Source organism: Crocodylus siamensis, chromosome 7, assembly GCF_052110815.1.
Source record: "Crocodylus siamensis isolate JL-2025a chromosome 7, ASM5211081v1, whole genome shotgun sequence".
NCBI classification, from domain to species: Eukaryota; Metazoa; Chordata; order Crocodylia; family Crocodylidae; genus Crocodylus; species Crocodylus siamensis.
In genome coordinates, this window is record NC_143401.1 from 81,954,743 (window position 1) to 81,967,388 (window position 12,646).

A 12,646-nucleotide genomic window follows, 5' to 3' on the forward strand; every position below is an offset into this window, starting at 1 on the left:
GAATGGCATTACAAAATACCAGGAACATGAAGGTAGAATAATTTCCATTTATCTAGATTAGAGATAGCTTTTGTGTTGCAAAGTCTAGACTTACTATGATGAGAGGGAGCTGGTCGCTGAGATACAGGCTTTGCATTGAGCCCATTATTAGAGATAGCAGCTGATTGAACAAAGGGATGCGGAGTCAAACTTTCCTGAGTCTCCAGCCTTTGTCAGGTGCAGATATTTTAGTCTCAGACCCATTTCTAGTCTGAACTTGTAAAAACAAATTCTTACACCTTTGCTTTTCATCTTTCTTTAAAGGTTTATTTGGCATTTAAAGGTAACAAGCACATAGGCTAGAAAATGTACCATTGGGAAATGCATATGCACTAACTTCCTATGTCCTTTACGTTTCTCTTCATCATCTCATAAAGAATCTCTTTCTTGAATTTCCTTCCCAAAAGAAAACTAGCAAAAGTGATAACAATAATTGCTAAGTCCACGGTACTAACTATAAGCAGCCTGTAATAGCTATAAGCGGAGATTATCAGCAGAAGGAATAATGAACGATGGGAATCCATGTCTTCCAGAAGATCTGTTGGGCCCAGCTCTGTGAGTGAAGAGAAAAATAGTTTGTTCAATTTGCTTTCCTGCTCTAGCTCTTTCCAAAGATATCAGATCAAAGGCAATGTACATTAAAATAATGAGTCCAAGATCAAACTTGGATATCGTTTTCTTTTGTCTTATTTCATACATGATCATAGAGACATGTAAAACAAGCTATAGATTAGGAAGGATTACTACAAAAAAACATAACTAGAAGTGGGGCGGTGGTTTAGGTTGAACATTGGAAAGAAGAGTTAGAGAATGAAGATTTTTCCAGGAATGAGAAAGGTATTTTTACTGGAATTATTAAAGACTCTCATGAACAGGGGTAATGAATTCAGTGGAGTTATGATATGGAACTGGAGTAAACATTGTAACTCTGACTCAATTAACATTTTTATATGTGCAGATTAAATCATTTGAAATTGCTAAATGGGGAATACTTTCTATAAAAAAAAATGAGTTAATATACAAATCCCTCATGTTTAACGTCAAACCGTCAATAAATCATAATAATTTGCAAAACTCCACTATTAAGTACAAAGAAGGTTATGCAACTTTACCTGCATTTCTACTTTTGAAGCTTCAGTGGCCCAACAACAAAAGGCAGTTCTTCCTCAGAAGAGCTAGTTTCTCTCCTGGCACGTCTGAGACAGCCCTGGTAGCATCGGGAGGAATAATCACCGTTCCTGCACACCACCATCTTACACTGCAGGTAAATAGATGGATGCCTGCCAATAAACTTGAAGGCATTAAATTTAAACCGGGCCATGTATGTGTGGGGTGAATAGTATGTAGCATAGGAAGAGTCTCTAACACACCTGAAAAGGAAGAAAAAAAATAAATCTAGTAAGGGTGAAAACACAAAATAATGAATCACTTGCAGCAAATAGATACATTTAAGCCCAAGTATAGAACATAAAATACAATATGAACAGCAAAGAGAAAATGTGTATTTATATGAAACAGTCAATAAGACTTGTAAAACTAGAAGTGATGGCTTCTCTGAAAGCAAAATGGGCAACACTGATTGCTCCATCCAGTAAGGCACAACCTTAAGAGTGAGTAGCCTTGCTGCATTCACATGTTTAAAGTTAAACCTATGCACAGATGAGGACAAGGACTAACAAATTGCAAAGAGGTGCCTTGGAAATATCTTGGCAGCTAATCTAACAGAGGAACCTGGTGCTGGGGATTCAGATATTTAGGCTGCCACATGAATGATCCCTATGTCGCAGCTGAAACTGAGGCAGATCTAACTTTTACTACTGGGAGAGAATGTGACCTTGATTTATGCTCTTAAATGCAGGAACAGTTTCATTACTAAGTGTTTATACAATGTTCCAACCTCTTATCTCGCTTGCCTCCACCCTTTCGATTTCTGTGTAGGGTGTGGGAAGAAAGTGAGCCTTTCAGTGGAACAAGGTTTCGACATGATCAGCTACAGAAGTACTTTCTATTCTCTTTTAAGTTTCATTTTCCTGTCAAGGTGGTAAATTCATGAGATAGTATAATTTCATGCCAGTGCATTCAGGTTCAATTCAATTAGCAGGGATAAGGAGCTGAACTCCTCTGTTTCCACACGCAGATGCTATCTTGGAATAAATTGCCCAGTTCTCACATAAAGTCCAAGAAACCCATCAAATATTCACAAGGAAATAAAGTGCTCTTCGGATAATCTCAGTTTCTATAGGTTATTGGACCACTATCAGACTAATGCTTAGAAAGGTCCTTTGGACCGTCTTGTTTTTATAAGCTGTCCTAGACAGGAATTTCTTAAACCACTTTAAAAGTGACTTCTTCTAAATGTAACTTCCACATGTTCTGGTTTTATATTACCTTACCTGAATTATTTTGAACTTTCACTCTATTTTCCAGTATTTTTAATTATTTTTATACAACTGGAATACCACCACAAAAAAAAAGTTGTTCATTGACAACAGAAACTCATTCTTAGACAGCTGAAATTTCATAAGAACATAAGAAACACCATACTGAGTGCGTCTACATGTGCATTAATGCACTTTTCCTAATGCACATTAAATTTACTACCTCCAAAGTGAGGTAATAAATAAATGCATATTCGATTGCCCTAATGCACAGTACTGAAAGCACACAGTTTTTAATGTGATGCTTAATGTACAGTAGCCTATTTACAGCATATTAGTGTAACTGTATTTTTTTATGTGATGCTTTAATTCTCCGTAAAATAGGCTACTGTACATTACTGCACACGTGTAGATACACCCACTATGTGCAAACAATGATCATTCTCCAGCCCAGCCTCCTGTCCCCAACAGTGGCAGGACTGGATGCTTTAGAGGGAGAGCATATGACCAGAGTTTCTATCCACTGTTATACCTGTCCTCACATCTACCATCATTGGTTTAGAGATACCAGAATATACATCCCTGACTGCTCTGATAGCTATATGTAATATCTCACCCCATATGCAGAAAAGTACAGGTTTTAGACTCTTTAAACACATGTCCTTGCAAGCTATGTCCTTGCAAGCATGGGAACACATGAACAGCCATGCTACTGTACTCATGCCAAAGTAGGGCGTAGCCTAGACAAGCTCATTGCTCTCTGAACAAGTTAGTGTCTGTAAAGAGCCACTTTGCCCTGCTTTCTGTCTTACTTCAGACTAACCCAGATCTTCTCCTCTATCCGAATTTTCCAGGTTACATGTTACATAGCTTTTAAAAATAGAGCAGGGTTTAAGCCAAATCAGATAAATCATTCTGTCACTGGAACAACAATAAACACTTTGATTTCAGCTGCAAACAAAAGTGATCATGAAAATAAACTGATAAGGTGTTTTAAGGCAGGTATAGAAAAGATGGCAAGATCAAACACAACACTACATATCAGCAGAAAGATATACACTTAGTTGAAATAGAGTTTTCAGTATTCTGCAAGGTATTCAGCCCCCAATACACCTGAATAATTAACAAAATAAAGCAGCAGGATAGTAGGAAAAAGCATAACTGGATTCCAGAGATAAACTCTTTGAAAAGAAATTCAATTGTGATCATAGATGAGCAACATTTTTAAACAGTAAATTCATGAACATTCAGTTTCAACAATTCTGGAAGTGTTCATACAGTTAGGTAAAATTAACTGGACTGTTTTGGTTGGAAAAATAAAATTTGCAGAGAAAGGTTCACAAAACTGTTGGGGAGATGATGGTGTCATCTCAGTTTTTTCCACTACAGCTAGGGATGGATTCCAAAGACTTACCCACCATGGAAGAGACCTATGTTAAAAATGTCCTGCTATAACAGAGCGTCCTTCCACTAACATGGTCCCACAATATAAAAATCAAACATTCAGTGGATACTAGCTACACTTGAGGCTAGCGCCATTCAAATTCATCCATAAATAAAAACAAATGCATAAGTCAAGAAAAAAACAAACTTCCACACAACTGCAAATAAAGACAAATTTTGATTGAGAAAATCCTTACCCATGCTTGATTATATCATATGTCACTGTTGTAAAATCACTGGGATCGGGGGATGCAATACACGTATCTACAACCACCATCAGATCTGGGTCAGAGCTGTGAAGATAAGCTTCAAGGTATAAAGTCTGGTTCAAATCAACATAGTATGGAAAGTCGTAGATCGGTTGTAAGAATGACGACGTTTCATAAAAAGTCAGGTTCACATCATATCTGCTGTATTGAGTTTCGCTAACCTCTATAACATTGTCAGCAAGATACATGACTTGTATCCAGGTGTCCTGGAGCATTTTGCAGTTGACTTGCAAGTGAAGATCCTTTTGTCTTTTAATTGTGTTACCCGAAGAGGTTGCTTTGATTAGGTTAGTGTAGGTAATAGTATTGTTGTTTCCCTGTTAGGCATGTTAGAGAAAGAGTACAGAATTATTTAATGCAGAAAATTTTTCCAAGGGAGATATTTGACTGCATGCAGCAGCTCACTTGCCCTCAGCCTGTTCCATGGTTGCTTTAGGCACATGCTACAGAATTGACCCTCTCACAGTTGGTAAGGATTTGTAGCAGCCTTTGTCTGTGTGAGGGTTAACACTGGACTCTACCTCTGCTGTTTCCTGGACCAGAGAGAAGCACAACCATCTGGGCAGTCATTAAACCACATTGTCTCTGTGCTTATATTCCGGTGAGGAAAGATCAGCCCCCCTCTTTCAGACATGCACTGTAATTTTGTATGGCTGAATTTTGGGGGAAATGTTTGTGTGGTATGTGTGTATTTTGGTATAAGATAATCATGTGGCTTCTATAGAAAGTCCCAATAAGTCAATAAGTGATATTGGGAATAAAAAAGTCTAGTCAAAAGGCTTTTAAACAACCTTGTTGGCTACATAGTATATAACCACAAGTTATGTGAAATATATTTAAATTGAATCCAAAGACATCTGTTGAAAGCTTTGAATACATAATGCATAATTTAGTTTAAAAAAAAAAGTTTCCAAAGCAATGAGGTACATACAAGGTATTTATGAAGACCTTGTGCAACTTTAAATTTGAACGATGTATCACAAAAGATGGCAGTTATGTCTAAGTCTAGAAATTTGCGCTGTATTGTGTTAAAGCCTAATGAATTGTGCTTTCAGTTGCCATTGATAGTTTGCTTCTATCGTGTGTACATCCACAGTTAAGAAAATTAAAGTTGCACAAGGACTTTAAACACTCTGTATTTTAAAGGGCATGTGAGTAATCCTAAAGAAGTGACTTAATTATTATACTTAAGTGTTTACTGTTATCCATGAAGAACTTGTGCTTGGGAGAAGTGCTTAAAAATGTTCTTACTCCTTTTTATACAAGTCCTTCCTACACTTAAATGTTTCAATCTGAACCTTCAAATATCCCTGCAGTCACTGGTCCACTTCTCATCCCTGTGTCTAGTGGTGCACATTTCAATTCGCAGACCTTCACAAGATGAGTTCTACTTTTAAAACAGATCTGTTTCTGTAGGTAGGTATTCAGTATCATACCTCTCTCCTTGTGCCACAGCCATTGTATGGTATATCAAATACGACAAGGTATGATGTCACCTTTGGTTTACAGTAAAGGTCAGTCAAGCTGATATCCTCTGTAGAGTAGCCATATGAGTGGAGATAGTCTCTGCTAATTGCCACATGCATGTGCTCTGGCATGCACACAAGTGCTGGGGGAAAAGGAAAAACACATATCATTAGTATAGCCTGGCATCTGATTATGATAAATTGTTCATAGATTTTATAGACATTAGGGCTGGAAGGGTCCTTGCAAGATCATCGGGTCCAGCCCCCTGCCCAAGGGGCAGGAAGTCAGCAGGGATCAGATCACCCCAGCAAGATAAGCATCTGAGCATTTCTTAAAGATATCCGGAGTAGATGTTTGCACCACTTCCATGGGGAATCTATTCCAGACTCTGGAGACTTGGAAAATAAAGTTTTTCCTTATGTCCAGTACTACATTTAAGCACGTTATCCATTGCATGTGTAAGTTGTGGGGGAAGGAGAACATAGACCGAAACGCATGTTTTCACTTCTGTTTTCTTAAGCATTTAAGGCATCTGATTAACTGTTATAATGAAATTCAGCAAATTAGGGTTTCTGTCTTTATGAGCGGTGTGTTTCATCAGTGGCAATCGGTATGGGCTGGGCAGAGCTTCAGCGTGCAGCGCGTCTCTGTGCAGCTATCCTCTAGTCTGACAGCTAGAGTGCTCTTTTGGACTGGGGGAAAGAGGGAGGGAGCATTCTAGATCTCAGGCTGGCAGAGGCATCAAATTTAGAGCCTGATTTAAGGAATGTTTAAACTTTAGCTTTGGGTTTATTTCAAGGGTTGCCTCCAAATATCCCAAAGGCCTTCAAGCCACCCTCATATTATGATTAATATTAGGCCAGTGCAAAGCAGCTAGTATTCGCTTCAGATTCGGATTCATCCAATTCGGAGGACAGTGATTCGATTCAGAGATTTGGCTGCTGCCCTGCCGACCCCATCTCCTGGCACTTGTTAGAAAAAAGCCCTGACTCAGCGAGTCCTGCCAGGTGGGGGGCAATGCCTGCTGCCCCTCACTGCCCCACGCTGTGTGGGGGGCTCTCTACAAGCCCTCCGACTTCCCCCATGGCTGCTCCACCCACCATGGCTCTGGCCCTTTAAGAACCCCCCCCGAGAAATCTCCAGACTCACCACTTCTGCCAGCAGGGGGGGCAACGGGCTTCCCGCACCATGTGTGGGCTCTGCATGAGCCCCCAGAAGCCTCAAAGCTGCTGCAGAAGCAGTGAGTCCAGGGGCTTTTCTCATTTATTTTTTCTTAAAGGGCTGGAGCTGGCCCAGGCGGGGCACTCATGAAGGGGTGGGGGAGTGGGGCAGGCATCGGGGGAGGTTCATGCAGAGCCCCCCATGCAGTGTGGGGCAGTGGGGGGGCAGCGGGGATCGCCCTCCTGCCTGGCAGCACCTGGTGAGCACTGGGACTTTTTTTGTTAAGTGCCAGGAGATGGGGCAGGCAGGGCAGCCGTGGGGGGGCTGGGGGAGCGGGCAGGGATCGGGGGGGGGCTAAGGGAGCAGGCAGGCGATCGGGTCTGGCAAGGGTCCCCCCCATGGTCCCCTCCCCCCTCCTCCCGCCCCTAGTACTTACCAGCTCGGAGTCGGCTGCAGCTCCCTGACTGCCTGAATCATCAAAGCTCCCCGAATCTTTTCCGAAGATTCGGAGAGCTTTGAATAGATTTTGATCTTTTAATCATTCCCCTGATTCAATTCAGATTTGGCAATTTGGCCACCAAATCAAGCTGAACCTCCTCCAAATTGAGTCACCACCCGAAACTTTGCACAGACCTAATTAATATGCTATTCTGATCTTATGACATATGGAAACCATAGACACCAATTTTTATTTTTTCAAGGAGGCAGGGAGGCTAACATGTGGAAAGTTTTACATATTTGAGATGATAGCCATCTTCCTGAGTGGGGGAGGGCCCTCAGGTTCCCATGTACTCGGCATGTCTTATGGAAACATTAGAAAAATAGCAATGTCCTAGAAGGAAAGGAGCAGGAAATTCAAGTAGAGTCCTTCTAAGATCCATGCCTCTTACTTGTCTCTCCTCCTGTTGGACTGATTATTGGTAATGGAAGTGCAGTGCAGAAGAGTCACTGGCAAACCCCCTGTGCCTCTCTCATCTTCAGTGATTACAGAGCTCACAGCAAGTGAGCAGAGGGGCAGCTAGAGGAAAGTTTAGCCTTGGCTTCTCATGCCCAAATGAGCTTTACAGTCACTGGGAGGTGATAATTGGTGAGTTAGAACTAAAGAGTCCTTAGTGTGGTCTGAATCCTTTACTCGGGCAAATCAGTGTTGTGATAAAAAGCATATCTTCAGATAAATGAGAATGAATTAGTTAGGGAAAGGCATGCAGCCATCTCATATAGTGCGAAACAAGTTGAGTCCAACTCCAATGGATATTTCCCTGGATTAAGACTAGGATCTGACCCAAAAAGCAGCGCAAGGAAATATATATCATTTCATTAATCTGTTTTTAAGAAATAGGCTGAATACCTTGAAAATTGTAAAAATAATTCATGCTATACACAGTAACATTCATATTCTTTAAAATGTAAAGCTAATTATTCGCTAAGAGTAGTAAATTGACAACCAAACAGTGAAAGTTGATGGTTGTTCAAGGATGAGTTGCTATTCTACCAAACCTTTCACTAGCAAATGAAATCAACAAGTGTGCTTATTCACCGAGAATCAAAGTACTGTAATGAACAGGAACTTACTAATATTGTGGTCTGCTGGTCTGGAGTAATAGTCAGCCTGAAACCCACTGCTTGTGTAGCTGTTGTCACTGTGGAAGTGAATGGTAATCAAATTTGAGGATGATGTGTAGATGAAAACAGAGCCATGACAAATTCTCCCAAGCAAAGGAGAGGTAGTTAGTGGTCCATCATACACTTCAATGTAATCATATTGACATCCACCACCTTGCAACCTGGAGGAAGCAACATGAACGTGCTGTATGTAGTATGCATTGTGTAAAGTACAATTTAACCTCTTATCACAAAACAGTCCATTAATATGAGATGATATTTTTCATACTGGAAACTCTCTGGGGACAAGGATTTTTTCTATTTTGGGATTTATATGGAACCAAAGATATTTTTAGGGCTCTACAAAAGACAGCAAGAAAAACTATCACCACTAACATTTTCATTTTAGAGTTTTATACACTTTCAATTTTTGAACAGGATGAGCAAAGTGCTTAAACAGAAGAGGATATGAATATCAAGAATCCAAGATTTTGACCCCATTTCTTGCCCATGAAACCTGCCCTATACTTACACAACATCCCTGAAAGTCAGTATTACATGGCTATTGCTTTCTACTTGTATTTCCCATATGCAATCAGCACTGTTTGGATAATCTCCAGGATAGAATGGGCTAGTAAATGTCCCAGATGAGCTGGAAAGTAAGCCACCACAAGAATATTTTCCTGAAAAATGGAGAAGGGGAAAAAACAGACAGATAATATATATTAATTTCTGCACATATTTATATAGATCCTGGAAATCTGATCCAAAGCTACCAAAGCTAAAAGGACATTAGTGGCCTTTAGGTAGTTTCTGAATGAGGAGGAGCCAACCAAAGAGCTGTTAGGTACTATACCAATCTATTTCATGTTCAGTAGCTCTCCAGATTGGGCTCTAAATATACATATATAAATGAAGACAAAGGACATACTTCAAAGAATATAATTTTCACTGATGGAAGACTATAATTGCCCGTGATAAGAATTGGGATCATGGCAATCCCCTATGTCCAGTAATCCCTCAGCATCAACAAAGCTGAGAAAGATCTGCTTCATTCCCCACATCCTTCTTTCCCAGCCAAAAATAACAGCTAGAGGCTGCCTACACATGGGCTCAGGTATGTGTATGTGTGTGTTCGGTGGGGTGCAGTTTAAATAGAGTAGCTACTGGACAACCACTCCAGTTAAAATGGCTCACCGTATTAAGTCCCTGTATGTTTCAAGATTACTGCAGGGCATTTTATCTGAAGCTGATTTGATGAGGTTTAGATAAAGTGCCCTCATGGCCGCCTTGAAATGTGCAGGGACTTAATACACATGACAGGGAAGCGATACTGGAGCACTCTAATTAGAACAGGAATGAGCATGTCTATAGGCACCCACAAGGAACAAACAACTTAACTAGAACTAATAATAACCCATTAACAAAAGGGAGTCAATGGGTCCAAAGTTCAGCACGATTAAGTGAACTACCCAAGGCCAGGGAGAATGCTGTCATGCAGGTCAACTCTTAAAATCTGAGACACTAAGTGGGCCATCGCACCAGTGTCCATCTTAAAATACTTGTCCCAGTGGCTTACAGGCTGCCTGCCCAATCGGCCCGTCTTCCAGCATGGCCCCCTACTCCAGTGGAGAATTCTTCTCAGCTCGTAGTGCTTTCATCCTCCTCATTGCCAGGCTGTGCTTGCTCTGCTGAGGCCTGAAAAGGCTATCCAAAGGATTGCATACCTGTGCTTGGTGCCCCTCTGTGTCCCAAGGCCCAGCTTTGCGTGGCCTGTTGTTGTGGCCACTGTGTGTACTATCCACATGGCAGGGGGGTTTTTTCCTGCTACAGCCTTAGTTCCCCAGGCCTCTCTTTGGAAATCAGATTGGATTCGCCCACGTGTAAGACTCAGAGAATTGCCTGATCTCCACAGGCTTCAGCTTGCATAGCCAAACCTGCAGCCCAATCTATTTATTCATGTATCTACTTTCTACAAGCCAGGTCCCATCTGAGAGGTGTTCTAATGTTCCCGAAATGGAAATAGCTTCCCTAACAGAGACAGCTGCCCCCTAGCTCATTCACATTCATTGCTTTTCCTGCCCTCTCCAAAGACTTTGGTGAATTTCAGACGGAGCAAAGAATTAAGGAAAAAATCATCTGTAGCTGGGAGAGCCGTAGTAGACAGTGCTGAGGTACGCATAAGTGGCGCTGCAATAGTCATAATAGGTGCTGCCGGGGCACTCATAGTAGGCAGTCCAGTGGTACTCCTACCTGTCTGTGCTGGGGTCCTTGTAGGAAGCAGGCTGATGGCAGTCATACCAGATGGCTGTGGGGTACTCATAATAGGTGAGGTGACCATACTAGTCATATGTAGTGGTGGAGTACTTACACTAGAAACTCCTGTTAAGACAAAGGGAAAAACAGGAAGGGAATGAAAAACCCTTTTTCAACTGGAGACGAAAGCTTGTGGACAAGGTACCAAAGTCATTATGGTGAAAGTAAAATCAGAAGGCCAATCTGGGGTAGCCCATTCAGAGAGGGACGATGCAAGCAAAAGCAAGTGAAATGAGAACAAAATAAAGCTTTATTTATCTCCATTCCATAACTGCAAGGCTGAGAAGCAAGCGTACAAGAAGGAAACACCAGTGGCAAACGGGAGAGCAGCACAAGCTAGCACCAGGGACTGGCAGTCTAGTGTCGTACCTCTTGAGCTGGCTTGGGGAGCAGGCACTGCCCTTTGGGAGCAATTCTATTTTAAGGCCAATGGTGCAGGGCTGTGCTTAACTTTTCTGCAGGGGACATTTTCATTGAAATCTAAGGGACTAATCATAGCTGTCAACACAAGCGTGCACCTGAGCCTCTGCTAGAGTGTGGCTTGAATTATTTGTCTCACATAGCTGGAGATGGGCATGCGTCCTCTGCCAACTGCCCATGGCCACTCCTGCTCTCACCATCCTCTCCTTCTCGCCTGATGTACCTTCTCCTGTTGCTCCTGCTCCATCTTCCACTCTCGTATGCTCCTGTCTCCCTTTTGGCATTGCCACTCTCATCAGTGCTGTCTCTGCCATTGTTCTTGCTGTCACCTTCTTTCTTCTCCGCCTTCATCCACTCTCCATCTGTCTCCAGATCTTCATTTCCACTCTTCAACTCTTTTTCCACCTTGTGCTCACTTGCTACCACTGCCATTATTCTGAGCTTCAGGTGTCCCTCCTCTACTCCTTACACCCTGATGCTTTGTTGATCCTTTTATCTGCCTTTAAGGTTTAGATTAGGAGTCTAATGCTCATGAGAGCCCAACACAAGAGCAGGCTAATGAAGCCAATCTAAATAAAATACAGTGCCCATTGTGCTCAGTCCCCCTTCAGTACCAACTCTTTTTTTTCCAAGTCAGGGTGACCCAGTACATCAAATACATTTAGATTTCCTCTTCATTCCCACAGCTGAGCAGTGCCTTTCTATCCCATTTCTGATGATTCCTGTTTCTCCACGAGCCTTAAACGCCTGGCAAACAGCAACAAACTTACGTGTAGCTGAGAGGCTCTGTTGCCCTTTCTCTCAATCTGTCGTATGTGATTATCGTGTTCCACCTTTTATGGGGTGAAGATGAACCAGGCAGTCCTGCATTGCATCTTCATATAAGTTTTGCAAGTGTCCCAGGATTTGTGACAAGAACACCTGGTTTCAGCCACAAGTAGAGGGTGGGGGTGGGCATTCATTAGCACGTAGCTGATTTGTGGGAAGTATCCGGAATTCACACACATACTGAGCAGTGCTGGGCTGTGGCATCACCGGGCTTGGAATGCTGTTGGCTCGCTGGGGACCATCCCAATGAACTATATGATCGGTCACGAGCTTTTTGCCTCTGGACTAATATTATGTACAGTTTGTACAATGGAGCTCCCCCTCCAGCTACTATTTTCCTTGCTATAGCAATTGAGGGATGAATCCAAGACAACACTGATCATTAGATTCTACACCTGGAGAAATATAACAAATTTGTAGATTTTCCAGATATAGAATCTAACTACTGGGGGGTCGTCTTATATTCAGGGTCATCTTGTATTTGCACAAATACAGTACCATGCAGGAATTCTCTACCTTGCTCATAAATCGATAAGAACATGACAACAGTATTTACCTTAAGTTGCCTGTTTTTGTGGGTTGATCTATACTTTCCCCATTATTCACCTAATAAAATGTTATTATCCCTGATTAACTGGGATCATGGCAATCCCCTATAACAGCATTGATATAAATGGTAATTTTTTCTAAAAAGCATAACATGGTTCATTCTAGCAGTTTACA

At 41.7% G+C, this 12,646-nt stretch overlaps 1 protein-coding gene across 1 annotated transcript in view; it reads right to left on the minus strand.

The window, feature by feature from the left end:
- The window catches only part of DMBT1 (deleted in malignant brain tumors 1), a 162,575-nt gene that overhangs the window by 43,423 nt on the left and 106,506 nt on the right, over positions 1-12,646 (minus strand). Inside the window, 6 exon segments of the mRNA XM_090058728.1 lie at positions 4,119-4,446; positions 5,566-5,738; positions 8,330-8,541; positions 8,892-9,042; positions 10,613-10,741; positions 11,293-11,553. Coding sequence (XP_089914854.1) covers positions 4,119-4,446; positions 5,566-5,738; positions 8,330-8,541; positions 8,892-9,042; positions 10,613-10,741; positions 11,293-11,553 — 1,254 coding nt within the window.